At 48.0% G+C, this 27,254-nt stretch overlaps 1 protein-coding gene across 1 annotated transcript in view; it reads left to right on the forward strand.

Moving 5' to 3' along the window:
- Window positions 1–25,312, forward strand: part of LOC116823808 (alpha-2-macroglobulin-like protein 1) — a 49,450-nt gene extending 24,138 nt beyond the window's left edge. The window contains 20 exon segments of the mRNA XM_032778664.2: window positions 584–698; window positions 4,527–4,647; window positions 5,269–5,494; window positions 6,251–6,377; window positions 6,515–6,636; window positions 6,951–7,002; window positions 7,391–7,474; window positions 8,747–8,923; window positions 9,715–9,796; window positions 9,920–10,076; window positions 13,611–13,685; window positions 15,504–15,666; window positions 18,088–18,290; window positions 18,691–18,906; window positions 20,668–20,792; window positions 21,747–21,837; window positions 22,656–22,724; window positions 22,958–23,060; window positions 24,576–24,617; window positions 25,287–25,312. Coding sequence (XP_032634555.1) covers window positions 584–698; window positions 4,527–4,647; window positions 5,269–5,494; window positions 6,251–6,377; window positions 6,515–6,636; window positions 6,951–7,002; window positions 7,391–7,474; window positions 8,747–8,923; window positions 9,715–9,796; window positions 9,920–10,076; window positions 13,611–13,685; window positions 15,504–15,666; window positions 18,088–18,290; window positions 18,691–18,906; window positions 20,668–20,792; window positions 21,747–21,837; window positions 22,656–22,724; window positions 22,958–23,060; window positions 24,576–24,617; window positions 25,287–25,312 — 2,376 coding nt within the window.
- Window positions 25,313–27,254: the final 1,942 nt, after the last annotated feature.

Consider the following 27,254-nt stretch of genomic DNA (forward strand, 5'->3'; position numbering starts at 1 on the left):
GAAAGGTGTGCATTCAGCCCAACATTTCATCCCCTCCTGGGGTCAAACCCTGGAGTCTTTATTCCAACCAATGGGCCACATGCTTAATTAAGACCCTATTCAGATAAGCTGCCAGTAACTTGCATGGGAGCCTTCCATGAGTTAGGACTGAGTAATAAACTGCATAAGAATGCTAGGGTCTGGCCTGGTGTTCTGATACTGCATGGTCCAACTTTTGAACAGATTTATAACATAGTAAAGTTGGTTTTGTTCATGAATTGTTTTTTAATAGATTTAGTGAAGCTGATTCTGAGCTCATTGTTATCAGGGTAAAACCTGGGTAATTCCATTGATTTAGGTAGAGCTGAACTTGATTTACTCCCATGAGAGAGAAGAATCAGCTCCAATATTTATCACAAATTTGTCTGCATTTTGTCACACATTTTCCTGGGCCTGACGGTGTGAAATCTGGATTCTATATGAACATACATAATTTTGCCACACTTTGACTGCCACTGTCTCACTAATTAGAATATGTTGTGATGGTTTTTCTTTCATTGTTTCCCCTTCCCTCCTATTTTTTCATTCTCTCCATTTTCTACAGAAATTGAGAATGAAAATTTTAACCAACACCAAAGTGAAGAAGCCCATTTCCTGTGAACGGCCAACCTTCGAGAGAAGAATCTTGTATGCTAACAGAATCCAGGACAGTGAGAATGGTGAGAACTGAATAATCTTCTGCTGACTCCCTGCCAGAATGTGTCTGACTGAGGGAGGCTAATCCTCACCTGACACTCCCCTTTCTCCTCTCTGAACTTGCTGCCATCCTCTCTCCTGTTGCATCTTTTGTTCTATACACAAAAAACATAATATGAAGGAAAAAGAGGGGTCCAGCTAACTATGTTTGTTAACTATGTACAACATGCAAGGCCAGCTACATATACACATTGCTGGTCTGTGTGGGTTCTTGTGGCTCCTGAATCATATAACACAGTGAACACTACCAGAAGTCTAACAAACTCCATCCAACACAAACAAGTGGAACCAATTCCAGCTACTCCACAGCACACAGAACACCACCTCCGGGAGAAACCATGGCACCAGTACCCACCACGTGAACTCTACCAGAACATCATCAATTTATCAAGACTGCCCTAAACTAGAGCTGAATTATCTGTTCTCCCTAAGGGACTGAACTTCTGCACCATCACAGAACCTGATACCATACTAACATGGAGAATTAGAAGAATTCTTCTGCCAACTCCACCTCAAAGAATTCCTTCATAATAATGATGACACCACTCACAATTACCATGTCCCTTCTGTCAACCATCAGAAAAAAAGAATCATCTGACTGGACACCACAGAGTGGACAAAACCGTACTCTTGATCATGACATTGATTGCTCCAGGAAAAAAGTGACTGTGAAGTACTTAGCAAACATCACATCCACCACAATGTCTCCACCATCAAGAGGACAGCTATACAGTATCAAGAGGACAGCTATACAGTATCTGAAATCTAATCACCAGATAGTGGCTGAACAGGCAGACAAAGAGGAAGCCATCATAGTCCTTAACTATATTGGTTATCAGGGCCCTATCAAATTCACAGTCCATTTTGGTCAATTTCACAGTCACAGGATTTTAAAAATAATAAATTCCATGGGTTCAGATATTTAAATCTGAAATTTCATGGTGGTGTAATTCTAGGGGTCCAGACCCAAAAAGGAGTTGGGGGAGGGGTCACAAGGTTATTGTGGGAAGGGGTTGCAGTACTGCTACCTTTACCTCTGCACTGCTGCTAGTGGCAATGCTGCCTTCAGAGCTGGGCAGCTGGAGAGCAGCAGCTGCTGGCCGAGATCCCAGCTCTGAAGGCAGAGCTGTCACTAGCACAGCGCAGAAGTAAGGGAGGTATGGTCTGGTATTGCCACCCTCATTTCTGTGCTGCTACTGATGGGGTGCCGCCTTCAGAGCTGGATGGCTGGAGAGGAGTGGCTGAAGGCTGGGCGCTCAGCTCTGAAGGTGGTGCCCCACGAGCAGTAGTACAGAAGTAAGGGTGGCAATACCGCCGTCCCTCTAAAATAACCTTCTGAGCCTTCCTGCAATTCCTTTTTGGGTCAGGAACTCCAATTTGATAATTGCTGGTCTCTCTCATGAAATCTGTGTAGTATAGGGTAAAAGCACACAAAATACCAGATTTCACTGTGGGAGACCAGATTTAATGGTTTGTACTGCGTTTTTCATGTCTGTGAATTTGGTGGGGCCCTATTGATTATGTTAACAAGCCCAACCAAGAACTCTCTGACACTATCGACTATTACGAACTCAAAGAAGACCTCACACCACAATTTACCCATGAATTTAAGGGTATCATCAAATCCTTCCCCAGACAACTCCAAGAGAAACTCTACAAACTCATCTCCCCACGAACCTCCTGCAGGGATGTTCTACATGCTTCCAAAGGTACACAGACAAGGGAACTGAGGCAGATCCATTGTATGTGGCCACGGCACTCTTACTGATGGAATATCGGGACTCATAGAAACCACCCTGAAACCAGTGAAAGGGCCACCTTCCTTCAGGACATAACCAACGTCCTCCAGAAACTCTGCAGCATTAACAATATCCCTCAAAACACCATCCTTGCCACCATGGATGTCACCTCCCTACACACACCAACATTCCTCACAATGACAGCATAACAGACTACCTCAGGTATTTACAGACAGTGGACATTGCTCAGATATCCACTCCAAACACATCTCCAATCTCATCCATTTCATCCTCACCCAGAACAATTTTACATCCAACAACAAACATTTTGTCCAAACCCTGCAAACACCTGTGGGTACTAGAATGGCTCCCCAATATGCCAACTTCCTTGTAAACGACCTTGAAGAAGAATTTTTGACAAATGCACTATGATATACCTGAGATACATTGATGATATTTTCATCCTCTGGACAGACAACTTAAACTGTCTCATAGATGCCCCCCAAAACTTCAACAACCACCATCTGTCCATTAAACTCCCTCTGAAATATTCCCATACCAGCAGCAACTTCTTGGACACCACGATCAGTTGCAACAATGGAACCCTACAGACAACTATATATTAAAAACCCATGGATCACCACATCTACCTTCATAAATCCAGAAGCCACCCCAAATACACCAAGAAATATGTTATCTACAGCCACTACTCAGATACCACAGAATATGCTCTGAGGAGAAAGTTCAAGATATACACCTTAACTTAGCACAATCAAAATCACCTTCACCAAACAAAAACACTCCACTAGAGAAGTAGATTGCATCATGGAATTGGTCAACCAAATACCCCAGGAGAACCTGCTTCAATACAGAATTAAACCCCCCTCTGACTACAAAGCACACACCATAATTATCACCTACCATCTCACACTGGAACCCATATGGGCTATTGTCAAATTACAACCTATACTCTGTGGGGACTCCATGCTGAAAGAAATCTTTCATGAACCCTCTCTTCTGATCTTCAAACAACCCTCCAGCTTCTCCAAGCTCATCATCAGAAGCAAACTCCCCAAAGACCAGGACACAACAACTCAAAGCAAAACCAGACCCTGCCAGAACAACATATGCAACACCTACAGACATAACTCCACTGCAACAATGATCAATACTCCCCACATCATCTTTCAAGATCCATAGGTCCTACACATATCTATCACAACATATGGTGTACCTCCTCCAGTGCACTAAATGCCCCAACAACAACTATGTGGATGAAACCAGACAATCACTAGAGTCTTGAATGAACTCACACAAAAATGATAAAAGACAAAAACACAAAGCGATCACTCCCTATCTGACCTCTCACTCCTTGTCCTCAAGGGAAACCTGCACAGCACTTTCTGAAGATGAGTCTGGGAGCTTAAATTCATAACTTTGCTAGACAATAAAAATCATGGTCTTATTAAAGACACTGGATTTTTGGCTCATTACAGCAATCTGTAACCCACTAGCCCCCCTTTTTTGTCCTATGACTAGAGGGGTGTTAACAGGCCCTTCATGTTGAATGTTCCCTTAGAATATGTGCTGACTACTCCTGGTAACCTCTCTGTTCAACTCTGTATGTAGCTGTGACACTGAGTACCTTTCCCAGACCTGAAGAAGAGCTCTGTGTAAGCTGGTCTCTCCCCAACAGAAGTTGCTCCAATGAAAGATTTCACCTCACCCACCTTGTCTCTCTAAACTCTGTAAAGGAATACTCTATTCCTATTTGCTACACCCTCGACACCCATCCTCAGCCTGCTGGCTCCATGCCAGACTATGTGCTCCTGAGGGCTGATCTCCCACTGATGCCTTCTTTCTCTCCCTGAAGTCAGTGTCCTGGTATCAGACTGTCAGCTGAGGGGCTGATGCCCTCACACACCCCTCTCGTCTGTCAGAACTTGATGCCCAAGTGCTGGGCTGTCTGTGACTGAGGAGCTAATCTCCCCCTGAAACACTAAACACAGTAGCCCGTACATCTTTACTGACCTGCCTCTTTACTCCCCACAGTCATTCCCTCGCCTGTTCCTCAAGTGTCTGATGGTGTGGCGCCAAGCCCTGAGAAGGAAGAGAAGACAAAACCACGGACACATTTTCCAGAGACCTGGATCTGGGATCTGATCCCTGTTGGGTGAGTGACCCTCCCACAGATCCAACTAGGAAGAAAATCACTGGTCATGAAACCCTGTGCCATCTCCAGTGGGTGCTGCGCCTCACTTCGCAGTGCCTCATGATGGGATTCAAATACTCCTCCAGCATAGGGGCTGAGAAGAGCCTTTGCTGGAAAATCCCTATCTTCGTGATTTGTGCGGTCCCACTGTAGGGAGTGGAATCTTCTGTCTATACCCAGCAGGCCTCTCATGTTTCCCAAGCAATATATCATAGTCACACGTACACAACAGGCACCCAGAATTTGACTGAAACATTTAGTCCCCTCTATGAGTCTGCAAAATTGGGGAAACAATTCATTTCCTCCCCCCCGCCCAGTCTCTGCTCCTGGTCTTTTATTTGGGGGGTTATGAAGAGAGCTATATGAAATAATTTGCATTAAAGAAACTGGTGCCCTAGAGATGAAAGGTTTTGTACACAATTGCCCTATCTCCCTGAGTCAGCCAATACCCCAGAGCTGGCACTGGATGGAAACCAGTGCCCTAGAGGTGAGAGGCTCCATGCCCCAGTCCCCAGTGCACTGGCTTCCCCAGTCTGGTTTGTGGTGGTGCTGAAGGATCTACTGTCTCTATCTATTCTGCAGTGAGGAGGGGAAGGCATCTCTTCAGGCCACTGCTCCTGACACCATCACAGAGTGGCAAGCCAACATGTTCTGCGTTGCAGATAGTGGCTTTGGACTCTCACAGCCGGCCAAGTTCAGGGTCTTCCAACCCTTCTTTGTGGATGTGACACTGCCATACTCTGTGGTCCGGGAAGAGACCTTCACCCTGAATGCCAACATCTTCAACTACCTGAAGGACTGTATCCAGGTGAGTTCTCTCCGCACTACCCCACCCCACATGCCCTAGCAAGGACATACTCAAAGCTCTTGGTCCAGAGACTGAGTAAGTAGACTCTGAAGTGCCCCGGTCATGCACATCTGGTTCACACCATGTAGACTGATGTCTCATAGTACCAGAGGTTCCTTCTTCCTTGAATAGCTGCCAGGTGCCCACAGTGGCGCTGGAACACTTTTTGGAGTGAGGGTATGGAGCTGCACCCCTCTTATCCCTGTCTGCACTCTCACCACCCTCTAGAGTTGGGGCCAGGAGCAGAGATGGGGTAAGGCGGCCAGGATTCCACATGTAGGGCCAGTGGCCAGGACACCACGGCTGAGCGGGACCCTGGGCCAGCAGCGAGCCCCCAGGCGTGGGGCTGGCGGCTGAGTGGGACCGTGGCTAAGCAGGACCCAGGGCTGGAAGTGAGCCACCAGGCAGTAGCGGGGCCAGCAGACGGGACCCTGGGCAGCAGGGGTGAGGGGCTGGTGGCTGGGACCTGGGTGGCAGGGGTGCGGGGTTGGTGGCCGGGACCCTGGGCAGTAGGGGTGAGGGGCTGATGGCTGGGAACTGGGTGGCAGTGGTGCGGGGTTGGTGGCCGGGACCCTGGGCAGCAGGGGTGTGAGGCCGGAGGCTGGGATCCCAGGGGCAAAACTTGGGGTGTTGCAGCCCCCCCGCACCCCTACTTCCTACACCTATGAGTGCCCAGTAGTAATAAGCTGCCCCTGCGTTTGTTCCCCTCATGCTCAGGTGCACGCCAGCCTGGCAGAGTCTCCAGAGTTCCAGGTGGAGTCTTGCTCAGACTGCCAAAACACCAGCTGCCTCTGTGCCAATGAAGCCAAGACCTTCTCCTGGAACGTGACAGCCACCAAAGTGGGTGAGACAGTTGAGAGGGCAGTGGAGGCAGGGGGAAATTTGAATGTCCATCTGTCTGCCCATGTGTTTCTCTTGCCCTCTTCCCTTTGCCAGTCTTGGCTCTGAACCCTCAGTCATGCTCTCCTGTCGCCTCCCCAGGCAAGGTGAATGTCACCGTGAGCGCCGAAGCACAGGAGTCACATGATCTGTGCGGCAATGAGATTGCCGTGACGCCCCCACGGGGACGGACCGACACGGTGATACGATCCCTGCTTGTCAAGGTCAGTCAGACTTGAAAGGCAACAGGAGGGTCCGGCCCTGGGACAGCAGGGTCAGAGAGGGAAGTGGAGCTGCAAGGGGATATCAGCTCCTCAAGGACGTATAGACCAGCACCAGGACAGCAGGGCCAGGTGGTGGGGCGAGATTAGTTCTCCTTGGGCACAGATACAGTGGCACTCAGGCAGTGGGGTTACGGAGGGGAAATGAGATTTCAGGGGGTGAGTAGCCCCCCTCAGGCACAGACAGGCTGGCACTGGGACAGCGGTTTGCCTTTCTGTCATCTCCTTTCAGACTCACACTCCTTTTCCTTCCATAGCCGGGTGGTGTCCTCGAAGAGAAGACTCACAATGTCTTCCTGTGTGCTAAAGGTATGGATGGAGTAGTGCCCTGATTGCTTTGGCCTGTAATGGAGGCTTCTATGTTATTTCTGGGCCCCAAATAGTGGAGGCAACTATTCAGAAAGTAAGCACCGCGAGCACCGTCCCCTTCCGAGAGACAGGCTCTCTCAGGCACGAGTACCATGCCCATGCCACGGTTACACTCCACGCTGATTCCATGCTGTGAGAAGCAGCTCCCCAGGGTGAGAAGTGCATGCTGTTTGTATGCACAGGCCATGTTGCCAGGACCTTCACTATCTTGTTTGGGGTCTTCCTTTTTCACACTCTCTGAGTGGTGCCTCTCCTGCTGTCTTGGGCCCATGATTCCCACTTTCCCCAATCTCCCACATTGTTAATTCTTGGGTTTTATCTCTCTCAGAGGATCCAATTACTGATGAAGTTTCCTTGAAGCTGCCAGAAGGAGTCCTGGAAGGATCAGCCCGAGCCACTGTCTCTGTCATTGGTGAAGACCCTTTCCCTATTCCCTTGCCCTCAGGGGGAAGATATCATGCAGCACCTGGCACAAATGCTGCACCAACCCCAGGCCTGCATCAGACATGGCTGAAGCTTATAGCTCCTGAAAGCTATATCAAAAACCAGAATCCTTTTCTGGAGCCACTGCCTTCCCGGAAGAACTATCCAGAACGAAAAGGACCCCAAAGAGTTAGACTGGGAAAGGCAGTCTTTTGGGGAGACCATGCCACAGATCTCAACATTAGGAAAGATTTCTTGAAACTGAGCGTGAGAATTCCACCCTTTGCTCAGATTTCATCCCAGTTTCAATCTCTGGCAATCCCTGCCACAAATAAATCCTCTCTCTCCTCGGCATTGCCACTCTGCAGATAACTGTAGAGGGTTTTCATCTCCCCACTCCCCTGAGTTATTGCTTAGCCAAAGGAAACAGAGTTAGTTCTATTAGTATCTCCTTATACATAATCCCTCAAACCCCGTAATCAGGGTATTTCTTTCTCCGGGGGCTGCTTTAGTGTGGGTTCATGGGTTCAACTGCACCCACAGAAATCATGAAAACCAGGGTGGGAAAACAGGCAAACATACACTTCTCCTGGATTGGTCTGGAGTGGGGGTCCTGGAGCGTGGTGTGGTTTTGAGAGCCACACTTACCCAGCAGTGGTAGCTCCTGTCCCACGAACCTTGGCTCACTCCCAGGTCACGACGCCCCGAGCAGAGAGCTGGGCAAAGCCCCATGGAACAGGACTTGCTGCTGTGAGGAGAGTGCAGAGCTGACTCATGCTCCAGCCCTCCTCCCTCCAGAGGCCTCCCCTCTGCACCAGGCTGGGATTAGGATTGGGGTGCCAGGGTGGCATGTGCTGCTGCAGGTGTTCAGTGCCCCACAGCAGTTTAGTATAGTGCATCCCCTGAATCAGGAGCCTACATCCACCCCTGCTTTTCACTGAATTCCCTGCAGAGTATTGGTGTATTACTAGTGCTGTGGGCCCAGATCCTCAAAGGTATTTAGGCCCCTAATTTGCTTCAAAATCAGTGGAAGTTGGGAGAACCAAATACCTCTGAGGACCTAGGCTGTGGTGTCCAGAGCTAAACTTAGTATGTCAGGGAAGAGCCACACCAGGTCCATAGAGAGAGCGATTATCAACTCTTTGTTCTGTGATGTGATGTCAGGGCATATCCAAATTCCCTTCATGGTTTAGAAGCATTAGGAACAACACTGGATGATAGAGCTGATCTCACGTGTTTTCTCTCCATCCTTAACCTCCAGGGGATATCATGGGTGCAGCCATACAGAACTTACACCAGCTACTTCGTTTGCCCTTTGGCTGTGGTGAACAGAACATGGTCTTGTTTGCTCCAAACATCTTTATACTCCAATACTTGGAGAAGACAAAACAGGATACCCCAGAGATCAGAAACCAGGCACTGGAATTCATGAAGACCGGTAAGCAGTGCTCTTCTCTCTCCTCCTCTGGTATAAGGAAGATGCTCTACATCGTGGCTGAGGGGCATTGGCAGAGCTGTGTGGGGAGCCCAGGACTGGAATAGCATGGAGCTGCAAGGCAGGATTAAGGGGCATTGGGAAAACTGTGGGGATCTGTTCCAAAGCAAGATGCCACAAGGAATAAGCCTCATGGAAGGAAAGACCATACTTTTTAACAAACAGCACTTATACAGAATGATAACTCCTCTATAGTTAAAATTAAGACCAGCTTTTTGCTTAAAGCTTGACTGTTCTAAGTGCTCTAAAATGCATACAGTTATGCAGATTGCCTTGAAAACTGGTATACCTCAAGGGGATTTGGTGTAAGGTCAGTGATCCAAATTTGGGGCCATTTGACGAAGGGGTTCCTGAGATACAGCTACTAGAATAAAACCAGCTCTCCTGAAAATTCACATGTTCTGGCAACATTTTTTTGCTCACAGCTAGAGCTCAAACCAGGGCTTAGATCACTGCACCAGGGTCTCCCACACGCGAGGGTTATCCCAGCAGTGCATGGTACCTACCAGCCCTTTGGGGTAAATCAGATTTAAATGCATTTTGAAAAAGCATTTGCTTCTCCAGTGGATGTGCTAAGGCTCAGGCACCTGTTCAAGCTGCCAGGATCTGATAGAGAACGAGATGCTCTCTGTATGTGTGGGGCAATCCCATGGAATTCACCTCCTGGCTATAATTCAGGGGGAGCTGCAAGTCCTCAGGATTGAGAGACCATCACATTCCTACTGTCTCCCCAGGTTACCAGCACCAGCTGCTCTACAAACACGACAACGGCTCCTACAGTGCCTTTGGGAAGCATGATGCCGAAGGCAACACCTGGTGAGTGATCAGAACTGGGGCTATCCAGCCACTCCTATGGCCAGGAGTACAAATGGTATGAGCTTTCCTGCTTCTGAGGCCAATAGATACAACGACCCTTTCTACTCTGCTCTCTGTTTGCAGGCTGACGGCTTTTGTGGCCCGGTCCTTTGGCCAGGCCAGCTCCTACCTGTACATTGATGAGCAGCACATACAGGATGCTATCCGCTGGCTGGGACAGAACCAGCTACCCAACGGCTGCTTCCAGAGTGTGGGGAAGCTCTTCAACAATGCCCTGAAGGTATGGACAGTGAAGGAGTGGGAGAAACCCTAGTAGTGGGGAGGAGAGCTGGGTGCCTGGCAGCTCCCACAGAACAACTCTCTGCTCCCACTCGCCACAGAAAAGCACTCTCCCACCACACTGCTAGCTAGAATGAACTGTAATTGAAAAGAGTGTGTTATAACATCAGTGTCCTCTCTCTTACTGATTTGATCTCCTCTGGATCGCCTCAAGGGATTGCCTCTGAATCTGAAAAGTGACTATCAGAACAGCACCCTGGGATGCCATGTTCATTGTCTCTGGGAGAATCCACATCAAATGGGCTCTGTTTACAAAATACAGATACTTTTTTCTAACTAATGCCCCAGAAAGCCCACTCTGGGCTCAAAGAGTCAGTCTGGCCTCTTTTCTTCTCTCACATTATCACCTGCCATAAAGGTTCTGCAGAGCACGTTACATTCTCATTGATACCTGTGCAGCCCCTTTTCATTAAGTTTGCATGGCTGTAAATGATAGAGACTCAGAAAACCATTCTGCTGATGACACATAGGCAGGAATAGAGCCCAGCTCTCTCTCTCTGGGCTATGCTAGCCCTGCAGGGCTAGCGGAAGAAGGCATCAAAGCCAGCAGTTCTGACTGAGGACACACAGGAAGCCGGTCGAAGAAAGGGCCATTTTTATATAGTCACTTTTCAGAATAGAACTGCACTTGTAGTAAAACAACTGACTGCAGATTGGTGGAGGGAAGCAGCAAATAAGCCTTGTGCAAAGTGAGATTTACCTCCCTGAGGCTGTATTTCCTGAGCGTAAACCTGGGTTTTACTCTCTGTTACTCCCAGGTGAGTGTGGAGCCCTGCATTGATGTTAGTGGAGTGAGTTGCTGCAGATTTGTGCCAGTCTCACTGATCGGAGAATCTAGCCTTTACTGTGTGGCAGCGTGTAACAAAAGATATGAAAGTTTTTTCTAATCAGCTAGAGTGCCTTGAGTCTGTCAAAGAGAAAAGGCCCAGCTCAGGCTCCAAGCCAGCTTTCTGTCAATGAGATGGGGAGCTCCACTCTCTCTCTCTGAGTACTGTGGAGCTGTAACTGTCACATTCCCTGGCTCTCCTCTGAATGCCAGATTGGCCCTGCAGGCTCAGCCCTGCCTTGTTCCTTTACCCTTGGAGAGACCTGAGTGAGAAGTTCTCTGTCTGCTGTCTGGTAGTTCAGGTAGGGTGGCTGCACCCAGCCACAAAGAGATCTAAATCTCCAATCTCCTTTCTCCATACGTCCCCAAGAGGAAGCAGAAACTCCTGTAAGGCATAGATTGCTGTGACGCTTCCTGGAGTATACAGAGTCGTGAAGCATCTCTCTACTACCTTCCCTTAGCATGAGGAAGCCCTGTCTGTTCCTGCCATGGGTCAGCTCCGAACTCCACTAGCAACACAAGAATTCCCCTTTAGACTTCGCATGGTTCACTGTCACTCTACAGGTTAGCGTTAGGCACACAGCAGCCCACCGAGCATCCCCCTGGAGTGTCCAGCCCCTGGTCCACTGGGCACACAGAATTCACAGAATTCACAGATACATTGCTTCCAAAGAAGCAGTATGCCCCAGCTTACCAGTTCCACCTCAGATCTCCGCTCCACTTAACACACAGCACTTAGATATGTTTACAGTGAAAACGAGGGAAAGTTTATTTAATGAAGAGAAGAGACTGGATTGACAGCAAGCAAGAGTACTGGAAACACAAAGTTATATCTAAAATAAAATCATAACACCCATTTGAGAATCTAGGCTTGACTAACAACTCTTGCAGAACAATGCTCAACCCCAAAGTCCTTCCAGCATTTTTCAGCCAGGCTCGGCTGGGATCTTTCATTCATGAGACAAGTCATGTTGCCAGTTTGCCTCCTAGGTGAAAGATGCCAGGTGTACCTCTGCACCCCCTGTTATCCTCAAAGAATTCATTGCCTTTACTGATGAACAGGATGCTCCCCACCACCCCAAACTGGTTGTTTCTTCCTGTATGTTCCTTTCTTGTTGATTGCATAATCTATTGATTAGCATTTGGCTCAGTCTGTAGATTTGCCTCAACTGTGAAACGGACAATACATTCTATACATATATTTTGACAGAGAGAGATAAGCATCCTTTACCTCCTGCCTAACAGGAACCTGTCTATTACTTTCTGGTGACCAGCCCTAAGTCACAGACTTAAAAAATATAATTTTCAATGTACATACACATAACTCCTTAAGTATTATCCATACATACATTTTGTAATGATTATGTCAACCAGTGGGTTACTAACTTTCGGAAGAGCATGCACTCCCTTATCTGCACAGTGAAACAAGTCATGCTGTTCACTGTGAGAATGATGACCACTGGTTTGCTGGCTTTCAGTAGGAACCTTACATATTACCATTGTTGAACTATGGGGTAGATATCAGACCCAGGAGATCCCTGTAACACTTATGCACCCCTTATGCCCTCTGCCGGTTGGCACCAAGGGGTCCTTGAGTCACCCAGGCCAAATTCACCTGAGATGACATCTCTGAGCTGGAGGTCAATGAAGAAGGACAGGTGACTGAAGCTAAAGTATCTGTTTTTGCCTCCCCTGATAGTCACCTCTTCATCCTCTCACTCACATGAATAGGGCTTCAAGCTACGAGGACATCTTTGGCTCAAGTACTGGCCACTTCTGTATCATGAGGCCAGCAGAAGGCTCACCCCCAGTAGAAATACATATAGGTGCTATTAGAAAACTTCCATTGGTCTCTGTTGGTATCTTCTGGTTTCTTCCGGAGGACCAGTAGTCCAAGAAACATCCATGGCTCGATTCTGAAACTTAGTTGACCAAATGGAACAAATAAAAACTGGATGGAGATTTTTCACTAGAATTTTGACTTAGGAGATGTCCTGTGATAAGGCCAAATAGTCCTGATCAGCCAGGCTCTACCAGGAGTTATGGTTACAGCCTGCCCTGGACTGTCAGTGGTAAGGAAGTCAGGCCAACTTCTTCAAGCCCCTCAACAGAGCTCTGGCTTCTTCTTTACTCATCCTAGGTGGCATAGACAGCCCCAGGCACATATAGAGGAGGAAATTCTTTCAGATCTGCTTCCCAGGAGAGAGAGTTGAAGAGGCTCAGGTAGATGGAGAAAGAAGGTTTAAGGCTCAGCTGTATTGTTTATGAGCCTAGCAAATCTCCAAGCTGCAATGGATGGAGCATTGTGTGAATCTTTGGAGCCAAATCCTTTCTGGGATCCCATAGACCAAGAAAATCCAAAGGCTCATGATTTGGGGAGATCAGGACCTGGTATTGATACAGGGTCTCTGCACCTCCTCACATTAACCTCTCTGCCTAAAGATTTCTCTAACCCAATTTGCAAAGCATGAAAATTTGGCCACAGTGCAGGTTGCTTCTCACTGCTCCCTCTGTGTCAGCATCAATCTGACAAAGGGATGTCTCTCTCTGAGAGATGTCTGGAAGCAGTTTCCACATGGTAAGGAAGTAATGCATGCCTCCTCTGCTCTCATTTCACCTCTTTCTCCTGCTTCTCTGTGCACCCCACAGGGTGGCGTGGACGATGAGATCTCGCTGACAGCTTACATCACTGCCGCGCTGCTGGAGCTCCACCTGGAGAAGAATGTGAGTAGCTTCTGAATGTTCACAGGGGTTGGGGGAACCCTCCACCCATCCTGCTTCCAGAGCCGTAGGGTACAGAGAATGGTGGACCCAAGTCAGGGAAATCTACTGCCACTTCATTTCTGCTTTGTATGTCATGGAGAAAGCAAAGGGCTGGTGATTCAGAAGTGAAGAGCATCTCTTTGAGGAAGAATCTGCCAGTCCCCTGCTTGGTGGGTGTTGTGTGAAATTCAAAGTCCCAGGTTCTTATTTCCCCCCAAAGCTGCTGACTGTCACCATGGGACTGGAGGACCAAGATAATTTGATCTTCTTTTGCCTGGGTCACTTGACTGAAATATAGGGTTATAGTGATAACACATTGTACAACCCAAACCATGTTCCGCCTATGAATCAAGCCTCAGAATCCCCCACTGAGGCAGCCAATACAATCTGCTTTTTATAGATGGGACACTGGCACAGAGAGAAAGCATGTGACTTGCCCAAGATTGTACAACAAGTCAGTGGCAGAGTCAGAAATGAACCCAGTGGCCTTATCTCACAGTCCTTTGCTTGAGTCATAAGAAATCCTTAATAAACAGCAGGGTCCTCATTGGAAACCAGGTTCTGTGTGTGAAAGTCAAACTTCCTTGGGAAATAACATAACATACAAATAGTATCCACCTACCCAATGCAAGATGCAATATCTGATCCACGCTTCCTAGGGAAATACCTTAATTAAATATGGGAACTGTTAGTATCCTAACATACTCATTCAGTTTGTTTTGCTATTAGGAAACTGGAATTAATAGGCCGTGGGCGAGATTGTCAGCACTGCCCTTCATTCTTGCACCTGTAAATTGTGGTGTAAATAATCAGAGGTATTGTTTTGTACATACAGTTATGTGGGGGCACATGTTCGGCTATCATTTAAACATCTAGCTACTGGTTTCATGGGTGCTATCAGGTGCTTAGATACCCAACTAGCTTCAAGTGTGCCTGCAAAGCTGCAGATACAAAACCAGAAACTCAGTTAATGCTGACTTGAAAATCTGGCCCTGGAACTCAATATTAAAGAACCAAGCAGCAGAGCTTCCAAACCTGGGTGCTGAACGTTAGGGTCCTTAATAAAAAAAGGCTCAGTTTTCCATGCTGCACTACTCCCACCACTCCCATTGACTTCAAAGGGAACAGGGAGTGCTCAATGCCTCCGAAAATCAGGTAATTTCTATTTAGGAGCCTCATCTTAGACATGCAGATTTGAAAACATTTTTCCAGGAGCATTACTGGGTACATCCACCTGACATGAATGTTGTACAGAAGTGACCACACACGGCCAGAGTCCTGTCCCAGGTTACAATGCTTCTCATGGAAAATCCAGGATGATTCATTGTCTGCTGTGTCTCTGGGTATGTCTAGTCTATATGGAGCTGGGGGTGTGATTCCCAGCTCAAGCAGACATACCTGGCTGGCTCTGATCAAGCTAGTGTGCTAAAAATAGAAGTGTTGCCATGGTGACATGGGCAGCACTCTGCATATGCTTCACATGTGATCCTGTCTGAAACCCAAGATACAGACTTGAACACCACTTATGCCTTTGTGGCTACACTGCTATTTTTGATGTGCTCACTCAGAGCTGGTAAGAGTATATCTACCCAAATAGGAAATTACACCTCCAACTCCAACAGAGACATACTCTACTTCAGTTGTTTCCAAGCTCTACTTGGGGCCATGGGGGGAGATCCTTCCAGGACATATTCCTTGGATGTATTAGAATGAATGGGGGATTGAGAACAGTTCCTGGAAGCTATACGAGTCCTAACCATCTTCATGTTAATTTCTAAGGGCACCATGGTGGATGATGCTTTACTTTGCCTCAAGAATGCATCACACGATGTGAACAGCACCTACGCCCAGGCCTTGATGGCTTATGTCTTCACACTGGCCAAGGACATGGAGACAAGGCAACAGCTCCTGGAGCCGCTAGACCAACTGGCTGACCAACTTGGTATGGTGGCTTCTTTTAGTAGCTACTTGTTCCCAAAGGAAATTACTCTGGCTGTTGCTGACACCTGATCCTGACAAGTTCTGAGCACTGCCAACTTCCTGGGATATCCATGGGCCAAATCCCGAGGTCCTTATTCAGTTTGTTTTGCTATTAGTCGGGCACCCCCCTGCCCACTGAAGTGAAGTCAGTAGGAGATCTGCCTGAGTATGAACTAAGAGCTGGAGAATTTGTTAGACTTCTGTGTTCCTGATTAGGTGCTTCTGAGAATCCCACCCAGTAAGAACTGAACAGGATGTGGCACACTGTAAATATACACCATATAATTAATGAGCGATGGGTTCATTCAGCTTCATTTGCACTGAACTAAATTGGGAGTATCTCCACCAAGAACAATGGAGTTACACCAGAGTCAAACAGATGTGAGAGGAGAAAATCATAGCTCTCTGGCTGTGCATTCTGCCTAGTCTATCCAAGCATTTTAATACTCCCTGAGTAATTCTGAGAGACCTTAGACTACATTTGAGGGCTGTATCCATTGCTGTCCTAAAAGAGAACTTTTTTTCTCTTCCTCCTTTGGTTTCACTCACTGGTGGTTTCTGTTCACTTAATGAATATAATTACAATTGGCAGCCAAGTAGTTGAAGCCAGAGCCTCTTATTGAAAGACCTCAGAGATAAACTGTGGGTCAGATGGAGTTGTATTGACTCCAGAAAACCCTCTGCTGCTTCTTGGAAAAAATGTTCCACTTGTGTCACCTTGGAAGTAGCTAATCACAAATCTTTCCTGCCAGAACATTATTGGTTGCCATGGTAAATATCCCATATAAATATAATTAAGCAAATTGCAGAACCTAGAGTCAGTGGGCCAAACCCTATTGTCTTTACTTGGTTTTTGCTTAGTCTTTGCACCATCAAATTCTCAGTGAAGCCAGTGGGAGGTTTGTCTGAATGAAAACGTCAGGATTAGAAGGTGGCAATTGGAAGGTAGAGAGGGCCCCCAACTTCTGTCAGCTTTAATGGTGGCCAGGGTTCTCTGCAGAGTCAGCTCTTTAGGATTTTGTCCTTTCTGTGTGAACAAAGGCCACATGGAAATCATGTTGGGGATGTGTTGCTATATGGACCTACAGGCTGATTAAAATCTCTAGTGGGTTCTGTTAGTTTAAAATCAAATTCTATGTCTTGTCCGAGGTGCGACTACAGTTACTGACCCTAAAGACCTTCCAGTTAACGATATCCAGATATAGGTGTTACCAGATTCCATATGTTCTTACCTTACCCACATGAAGTTCTTGAAGCGTTCCTTAGAAGTGAGGGGAGAGCTGGTAAGAGGGACTTAGGCTACTGGGCTTTCCTATAAAACAGCCAGCCTGAGATCTGGGACCCCACAAGGTGAGAGGGTCCCAGGGCCTGGGCTCCAGCCTAAGCCCAAACATTTACACCACAGTTTTACAGCTCCACACTCTGAGCTCTTTGAGCTTGAGTCAGCTGACCCAGGCAAGCTGCACGTGTTTAACTGTGGTGCAGACGTACCCTGAGACCACAATGTGGCCCAGAGAGCTACCAGCTTCTGCCCTTTCTAGCGCTGTTTTCTAGCCTGTCGTAGAGAGGTCTGCACAGCCTTCACCTAAACAAGTCACTGTAAAAGCTTTTTTCTTGTTTTGTATCTCTTCTTTAAAGTGCATGGCCTGCTCTGAATAATGACTCTACTGTTCGCATTGTAGGTTCCCATGTCTGTCTCTCAGTGATTAAGCATTACATGGGTTTCATTGGAAAGTTTTTGTTTCCACCTGCCAGCCCTGCAAACACTCTCATGGCTCTGAGAGTAAAGTTGAGCCCTTTCCTTTTCTCACATCATCATTTTCTACGAAGATCCAGTGATCTCACTGATGCCAGGGCAGCTCCCTAGTCTTCTGTGGGTTTGTTCTCGTGTCCCTGATGGGACCTTACTGAATAATTCCATGGATGCACAGGAAGGACTGGAATCCTGCTCTCTCTGTCTGAGTCGTGCTGGCTCTGCAGGGCAGATGGGATTGAAAAACATGTTATTGTTACCACTGAAGTCATGGAGCAAAGCTCCTGAGTGAGAAGAGGCCATTTTCACATAGTCACTGTTCAGAGGAGAACTGCACTTTAAATACAAACAACGCTCCATTGCAAGGCCACTATCATCTGGATTTGGGGGCCACAGCAGCTACCTGCATGTCCCTAGAAATGAAGGGATTGGTGCTTTCAAGGGAGAAGTGAAACCAGGCCCAGTAGCACGCAATGTAATAAAGAGGTTCAGGAGGAGTTACAGTCACTGCAATAGGAAGTGCCCCAAACAGGTATGAAGTGGACCCTTAGCCCCCAGGAGCTCCAGAACATAGTAAGCTGTTGTTCTGTCAGACATATGTTCTCCTCCACTGTTTTCCTCCCACATCAGGAGAGATCCTGCCCCAGGAAAATGATGAGGACTTCTCTGAAGAGGTGGAGGAAGATTCTTCATTAATTGAGACAGTGGCCTACATCCTCCTAGCTAACATTTCCAAGTCAGAGGTGTCAGCTGCAGAAATCGCAGCTACCTCCAAGACTGTGCGCTGGCTCATCAAACAACAGAACCCTTATGGGGGCTTTGCCTCCACTCAGGTACCACCTGGCTCCCTCAGAAATGGAAGGAGAGAGAGACCCTTCATGCTTGGGGAATCAGGGGCCATGAGCCTAGCCAGGCAATGAAACCCTAAAGCGGGGGATACAAGTAACCTGCAGTGCTTGAGGGTTGGAGTGTCAATCCTCATGCTGGTGACCTGTGCTGAGGATCATGCTGTAATGAGGGCTGAGGATGGGAATCTGGCAGCTTGTGGCCTGGATGATGTTGATCTTGTTTGTTTGAGAGCTGAGAGTTGGGATCTTGGCACTGGAATCAGGGCTGGAGTATGCATGCTGGTGCGAGTGCCCCACAATGCACAGACCCCATCACTCCAAAGTGTTGACTCTTGATTGCAGAGACGTGACACATACAGTGAGGTGCCTGTCTCTCTTTTCCCAGGACACGGTGGTTGCCCTTCAGGCCTTGGCCAGATTCGCAGCCCTGACGTATCACGAAGCAGAAGGGGTAACGGTGACGGTGAAATCCAAGGAGGGCTCCCAGCAGGAGTTCCACGTGGATAAGAAGAATCAGCTGGTGCTGCAGCAGGCATCTCTCCATCAAGTCCCAGGGGAGTACGTAGTGCAGGCAGTTGGGAATGGCTGTGTGTACGTGCAGGTGAGTGACGGCCCATTGGAATCACTAGGAGTTTTGCCCTGACTCCCAGGGGAGCAGAATTTGGCCCAACTCTGTATCTGTTGGTCTTTAGTCTTTGTCTGGGTCTGCCTTTGACCCTGTCTATACTAAAGGTTGAGTCTCAGAGGGCTTTGGCATGGTCACTAGAAGTAGTTACAACAAACGTGGCTTGAGTGCCTTCACTCAACAGCATTTCCCTGCAGGGGCATGTCAGCCCTGCTGGCCCATCCACAACTACTGTGCTGTGCCCTGGTATGTTCTGGGAGAATATGAGCAGTTCTTTGTTCCTAGATTCTATGCAGAACACAGGCCATATAATTTCACTCGTGGTTCCTGCATCAAGTCCCAATAATCCTTGTAACAGTGTTGATGGGGTGAGGATTGTGGCTACCTTCCCCATGATGCATGTCCCTTGGGGATGTCATCTCATATAGAGATGGGGAACGGAGGAGGGCTGTCTAACCATGGCACACTGAGAGACAAGCTGGGTGAGATAATATCTTTAGTTGTGTAGCACCCCCACAACACACCTTTCAGGACTCCTGGGTCCTACATATGGCTATCACAACATGTGGTGTACCTCATCCAGTGCACTAAACGCCCCATTAACAACTATGTGGGTGAGACCAGACAATCACTACGCTCTTGAATGAACTCACAAGGAAAATGATAAAAGACAAAAGACCCTAACATCTGTGGGAGAACACTTCTCACAAAGCAATCACTTCATATCTGACCTCTCAGTCCTTGTCCTCAAAGGAAATCTGCACTTTCTGAAATGAGCCTGGGAGCTTAACCTCATAACTTGGCTTTGCTAGATGCTAAAAAACAAACATGGAATCAAAATACTAGATTTATGCCTTATTACAACAATCTATAACCTCTAATCGCCCGCTTCCTTCCAGCTATTTTTCCCTTTTCTCCTATGACCGGAGAGGTGTTAACTGGCCTTTTCACCTTGAATGGTCCCTTGAAATATGTGTTAAGTACTTATTTTAAACGATCTGTTCAACGTTGTGTTTAGCTGATACTCTGAGGGCTTGTCTACACTTAAAACACTACCGCTGCGCTGCTGTTGGCGTGTCAGTGAAGACGCTAACTATGCGGACAGGAAAGGTTCTCTTGTCAGCGTAGTAGGTACTGCTTCTCCCTGAGATGCAGTACCTATGTCAACAGGAGAATTCTTCCATCGATTTAGCACTGTCTACACTGGGGCTTAGATCAGTTTACCTGCATCACTCAGGGTTGTGGATTTTTTCACACCCCTGAGCAACCTAATGATACCGACCTAGTTTCCGCGTGTAGACCAGGCCTGAGTACATTTCCCAGACCTGAAGAAGAGCTGTATACCTCGAAATCTTGCCTCTCACCGACAGGACTTGGTCCAATAAAAGATATTACCTCACCCACCTTGTCTCTAATATCCAACAAGGCCTGATACACTAACACAGTTAGTCCTGCCTTTATCCTTAGAACCCAGCTACCACCTGACAGCTGTGCAAAGCCAGGCTATGAGCAGCTTCACCACAGAGTATCCCTGGTGTAACCATTAAAGCGGAGGCCTTATGCCAGGGATGCGTTTGGCTCCATAGGTTAACCCTGTTGTATTTGGACACAAACCCTTGTGTGGGGTCAGTCAGGTACCAGCTGGTGACAAACTGGTGAGAAGCCTGTGGTGTAGATGGGTCTGTTTACATAGCAAGACCCCAGGGCACTAACTACATAGACAAATTCTTCCCCCAGACGACACTGCGCTATAACGTCCCGCCCCCAGAGAGCAAAGCGACCTTTGTCCTGAATGTGAAGACAGTACCTGAGGAGTGCAACCATGCTGCCAGCAAATACTTTGACCTCCACGTGCAAGTCAGGTATGGGATCCCTGCCTGTGTTGCTTCTGTGTTGTGTCTCCCCGGCTCCCTTTTCTGCAACAGGGCTGGGGCAACATTGGCGGCCCCATGAAAAGCTGCCCAATGGAGCTCTGTGGCAGTGGGGACTGAGATGCACTGTCTGACATTCTCTTCCTGTGCTTCTTCCATATTGTGCCAGCCCTTATAATATGTCCAGAACCGGGAGGAAGGGAGGGAGGAGGGGACTAGGAGACAGCAGCTGCAGATTTTCTTTTAGTCAGGAGAAGGGGTCAACTTGCATCATGCTCAGGGTCTCAAGTAACCTCCCAGAGATCTCAATCAGCACGAAGCAGCTTATGGAGCCATAAGCAGTGAGCATCACACCCATAATGGGCCTCTAGGAGCAGGAGCCCCTGCTGCTGCAGAGTCTATAGGCAGGACATGGCTGTTCAGGACAGTCCTCATGCAACCCCTCTGCTCTGTGTGAGAACCACGAGAGCATTGTGGAAGAGAGGGAACACATGGAGGGAGCAGAGAGTCCAGTTCCACCCGTGTTCAATCTTCTGGATGGGGAGTATCCTGGTCCATACTTTCCATGCTCCTGAGACCATAGCTGCTCTGACCTCAAACAGCTTCACCCGTTCTCCCTCCTGAGACTAAATGACAGGAGGTGAGAGGCTGGGGACCAGGCCTATGACCAGCTATGGAGCCTAAGATCTTTTATCACTTCTTGCTCAGTGACCCCATCCCTGGGAAATGGAGATTGAGACAGGGAAGAGTGAAACATGAACCCTGACTGACCGGTGTTACTTCAAGATGGACATACTGACAAGGCAGGGTGGAGAGTACGAAGGAGGGGTTTCTCGCTCTCTCTTCCATTGGCTGGAGGGGACTCAACTTTTCTTCATCACCCACTCCAAGGACTGTTACACTGACCATCCCTCTCATTGCACCTTCTCTCCCATCTTCCTTCAGCTACATTGGAGATCGGGAGAGTAGCAACATGGCCCTGATAGAGGTGACGATGCTCTCAGGGTTCATCCCCGAGAAGAAGTCCTTGAAGAAGGTGAGATATCCCCACCCCAGCTGTCCTTCCCCGATCCTACAGGGACCCTATGTACCGTGCATGACTCAGTCAGAAACCACCAGCGCTTCAGGACAGTTTATGGAGAGATCTCCACCCATGGTACATACTGTATATTGAGACTCCACTAAATGCAAAGATTGGCCATGTTCTCAGTTACATCACGAGGCAACATTGAATCCAAAGGAGTTGCACCACGACACATCCCAGTATATCTCAAAACAGCATTGCCATGCGGTCTGTCACGATGTCTAGGGATATATCCTAAGGCAACACTGAGTCCAAGGAAGTCACTATGGGACATGTCATACTATACTAGAAGGAAACCAGGAAGCTCTGTTCAGTGTTCCTGCTGAAGAGATCGAACTGGCCTGCATTTGTTTATGGATGTATGTTCTAAACGTGACAGAGGACCCCACCTTGTATCCTATGTTCTCCCTACAAACCCAGTGCTGTTGTAATCAGGAAGGCCACATTCCGCCTCATGGATGGGGAGGGGGCAGCAAGTTTTGCAGCACTCTCGTGTGCTGGAAAACTTGCTGCCCCCTCCCACATCCATGAGGCAGAATTTGTTTATCTAATGGAGCAAAGGGATTTGTGAAATGCAGTCATGGGAGGAAGTGTGACACCCTCCATAGGCCGGGGCCCTGAGACTCATTGGGCCTGGCTGTGATGTCACTCACCACAGTTTTACATGAATGTAACACCATGGACCCTTCACTGACCCTGGCATGTATGAGTTCACAGTAAGTCCAATGAGCTGATGCTAAACTGTGCTCATCTCTCCTGCTCCCTGGCAGCTGGAGAAGATACCCCTGGTGAAGAAGACGGAGGTCGAGCCCAGCAAACTCACCATCTACCTGGAGGAGGTGAGTGCAGTACAGGGCTCTATCCGTTCAACACGGAGGAGGCGGGTGCACGTGAGACAACCAGGGTGCACAGGGTGGTGGGTACAGCTGGGGCTAAGGGTGAGCAGGAGAGAGTGAATGGGAGACCTGACACTGTGGAGACAGAGGAATTACTGGGGGGTGGGGGAGATACAGTTGGGATTGGGGTGAGCATGATCATAATCTTCCTCATTCCTTTCACTGTTCTTCCTTAGCTGGACAAGTCGCCAATCAGCTTCAACATCTCAGTGAAAAAAGAGATCGAAGTGCAGAACCTGAAGCCAGCGACAGTGATGGTCTATGATTATTACCAGCCAGGTAGGATCTCACTGTCAGAGAGACAAGTCACCAACCTCTCCTCTGCCCACACACAGAGCTCTGCCCCTTCCTCTCCGTCCTGCCTTGCGAACCCCCTGTTATTCCAGTCCTGGGGCTGCCACATACAACCTCCCAGACCTGACTTGCATAATGCCTTGATCATGCCTTGTTCCTCTCTTGAGCAGAGGCAGGCTGTCACCATGTTGGTTTTGTGATGTGGAGAAAACCAAACTCGATGCAATTGTGGCCTTCTCTGGCTCTTAACTCAGGTCTCGGTAGAAATGGGGCTTTTTTGTTAATCTACTCTGTCACCTCCAGCTCCTCAAGTCTCCTGGCAATATTAGGCTCTTGTTTAATGAGATAGGAATGGGACTTTACCGCAGCTATACTTTTAAAGGGACCTTTAACGCTACAAACCCTGACCAATCTGGAGGCTGAATTTAAGTTTATGCCTCTCATGAGTATTGTAGTAACCCCAGTGGCCATTGGTCACTCTCTTTTCCAAGGGATGTTGGGAAGATGCTTGTGTCATAAACAGATAGCTAAGGGTTAATGCCTATTCACCTGCAAAGGGTAACCAAACACCTGACCAGAGGACCAATCAGGAAACAAGATTTTTCAAATCTCAAGGGAGGGAACTTCTGGGTGTGTGTCTTTGTGTTCTGTTGCTCTCAGCTCTGAGAGTGACTGTCTCTCTCCAAGCTTCTAATCTTCTGTTTCCAAGTGTAAGTTACAAAGGTAGAAGACAATAGGTTTTGTATTGTTTTTGTATTTACATGTGTGTAGTTGCTGGAATGTTTAAATTGTATTTCTTTTGGATAAGGCTGTTTATTCATTCTGTTTCTTTAAGCCATAGCCCTGTGTATTGTCACCTTGATACAGAGATCATTTTATGTCTTTTCTTTTCTTTTTATATAAAGCTTTCTTTTAAGACCTGTTGGATTTTTTCCTAGTTAGACCTCACCAGGGAATTGGTGGGGAGGAAGGAAACAGGGGGAAGGGAAAATCTCTTTGTGTCAGAGTTGCAAAACTTACCTTTGCAGGGACTCTGACTGAGGGTGAAGAAACTTGATCTCTCTGTTTTGCATTTCAAGGAATTGAAATAGGGTGGTCCCAGGCCATCCAGGAGGGGAAGACTGAGAGGAGGTAAAGAGGAGACAAGGGGAGGAGGGTATTTCCTTTGTTGTAAGACTCTGGGCATCTGAGTCTTGGGGTGCCCCAGGGAAGGTTTGGGAGACCAGAGTGCGCCAGACACTGGAAATCTGGCTGGTGGCAGCAGCGTAATCCAGATCTAAGCTGGTAATAGCTTAGTAGAGATTTATGCAAAGCAACCCACATTTTGGACGCTAAGGTTCAGAATTGGGACTTATGCTTATAACAGTTTGTCCTGCCATGTAGGCACTGAAGAGAATGTGACAGGGAACTGCAGTCACTAGAGATTGCTGTCCTGAAGGGAGCAAGCTCTGAGTCTTGTGCAGTTCTGCATTTCACAGCAAATTCTCCTCCCTCATACAGGTGACAATGCGATTACAGAATACAACGCCCCCTGCAGCTCAGGTAGGTGTGGCATGGATACACCCTCGTAGGGGCAGCATATTGAATGGTTAGAGCAGGGGCCCGTAAGTAGAACAGATGTGTACTATTCCTTGCTCTGCCACTGACCTGTTGTGTGACACTGGACACATCACTGCAACTCCTGCTGCTCGGTTTCCCCATGTGATGTGTACCCTAGTGGTACAAAGCTCCACATCTCATTCCTGCACAACTCTAGGCATTCAGTCCTCTCTGATGTAGGACTGAATTTCAACCAGTGATGGAGAGGTTATGGGATCTGTATCCAAGCTCCTGAGACCTGGTTAATAGGCTGAATCTAAACATGCCACCTAGAGATGAAAGACTGTCCCCCATTTCCAATCCACTTTAACCATGCAGTCCAACACCATCCCAATTTAGCCTAGGACTGGAACTGACCACATGGATATTAGTAAAGACAGAGTATCTCATTCCCTGAGTCCTTTAAATTCATCCAGCATCGTGGATGTTCTGATTATTTTAAAAACAATGAGGAATCCGGTGGCATGCATCTGAAGAAGTGGATTTTTTACCCACAAAAGCTTATGCCCAAATAAATCTGTTAGTCTTTAAGGTGCCACTGGACTCCTTGTTGTTTTTGTGGATACAGACTAACTCAGCTACCCCTCTGATGCTTATTCTTTTGTTCTGCAGATGTCAAGAAGGAGGATTCCCAGTAAAGCCCTCTGGCTCTGGGCCCTGAATTCCTCAATCTGGGCATCACTGCTGGTAGGGGAAGAACTTCCCAGCTTTGGCCTCTTTTCTGTGAGGCTCATTTCTGTTCCCCTTCACTTTTTCTCCTTCTTTTGATCTGCACCATCTTCTCAAGGGGAAACTTGGCTTGAGGCGCAATAGTGTGGAACTGGGCTGTAACCCAGGAGAGCCAAATGAATGGGTCAGGACATGCAAAAAGGAGAGCAAAGCCACTGGGGGTCACATCCAGGTGGGATCTATCTGCTGGAAGCAAGGAGGTAAGAAAGAAGGAGGAAGAGCTGGAGAAAACGGTCCCCTCAAGATGTGCTGGGAGCTCTATGATCTCTTCCTTGCCTTAGTTTCTTTCTTTGCGTGGGATTTCTTTGGGAATCAAGGAAAGGCCTGACCTGCAAAGTTCAAATTTGGATCCTGATTCCCCCAGAGCAGCAGGGAGTTTGCTTCCACAGTTTTGGTTCAGTTCCTACTGTATTAAAAGCAAAATGACTAAACTGTACTATGGATGCCTGTGTGCTGTGCGCCTATGGAATCCGTGTCTCCTGGTCCTTGTCTCGGAATCTCTTCTCTTCCTAGAGCAGATTGAAAATCTGTATATCCACGAGGTTCTGGTTTTTGTTTTAAAGCATAGCACCAGTAAAAGTTGCCAGCTTGACAGCCTGGGGCACTAATGGCTTCTCTTTAACCCCAGACCAGGCAGAGCAAGGACAGTAGCAAGGGCCAGCTTCCTACACATGCACACCCTGGCTCACCAGCGTGCATCACTCTGTCCTGAGGGAACTCCTCTGGGATGACAGGCAGTTCAGTGGCTGTGGTCTGTCCATCACTGCTGGGATGAGACAGTAAACAAGAGGCTAATATCCTGATGGTGGTTCTAGGAAGCATCTGTCCCATTAGATACTGGACTGAGACAGGTCATTAGATGCCAGAAAATTGAAATCATCTTCAATTTGAATTACAGTTTTTCCCACAATGCTGGTCCACCCTGACACACTCAGCAAAGAGCAGGAGTTGATGCAGAGCAGAACCGAGGTGCATGGGCAAAGCTGTGAAGAACCCAGCACTGGAATAGCAGGGGGACTCCAGAGCAGGACTGAGGGGCATTGGCAGAGCTGTGTAGGGAGCCCAAGGCTGGAATAGCAGGAGGGTTGCAGGGAAAGACTGAAGGGCACAGACAGAGCTGTGTGGGGAGTCCAGCATTGGAATAGAAGGGAGCTGCACATCAGGGTTGAGGGGCATTGGTGATCAGCTCTATCTGTCATCCAGGGACCACCCAGAATGGTCACATCAGCAAGAGCCTCTGCTCGGCCTCCACCCAACTGCAAGGAGATTCTGTTCCAGCACCATTTTACTGCAATGGCCTTTTGCTACCCATAGCACCATGTCAGAAAGGGAAACACAGCCACATCGAATAATCATTGGTTGCTATTTTCATGCAGCATGTTTAGCTATTGGTCTGTCTGTCTCTTCTCAAGCCCCATCTCCTATGCAATAGCACTGCCCCCCCTGCACTTGCATCACTCCAGTCCTGGAGGGAGATGTCTCCTACTCCTCCTGTAGGTGCTGCTGCCCTCAGTCATGACATCCTGGGATCTGCAGTGCAAGCTACTGCAGTGTTCCTAGCACAGCAGCCAATGCCTGGGATTTCATGGCCACTGACACAATTTTGGCCCCAGCTGGAACCAGTTTGGGAATGACTCAAGGTTCCAGCTCTCATGCATTTCAGATCCTGCACAGAGGAAATCCCTCTGATTGGCTACCTTCCCCACTTAGAATCATAGAATACCAGGGTTGGAAGGGACCTCAGGAGATCATCTAGTCCAACCCCCTGCTCAAAGCAGGACCAATCCACAAACAGATTTTTACCCCAGACCCCTAAATGGCCCCCTCAAGGATTGAACTCATAACTCTGGG

This window comes from Chelonoidis abingdonii, chromosome 1 (genome assembly GCF_003597395.2).
Source record: "Chelonoidis abingdonii isolate Lonesome George chromosome 1, CheloAbing_2.0, whole genome shotgun sequence".
NCBI classification, from domain to species: Eukaryota; Metazoa; Chordata; order Testudines; family Testudinidae; genus Chelonoidis; species Chelonoidis abingdonii.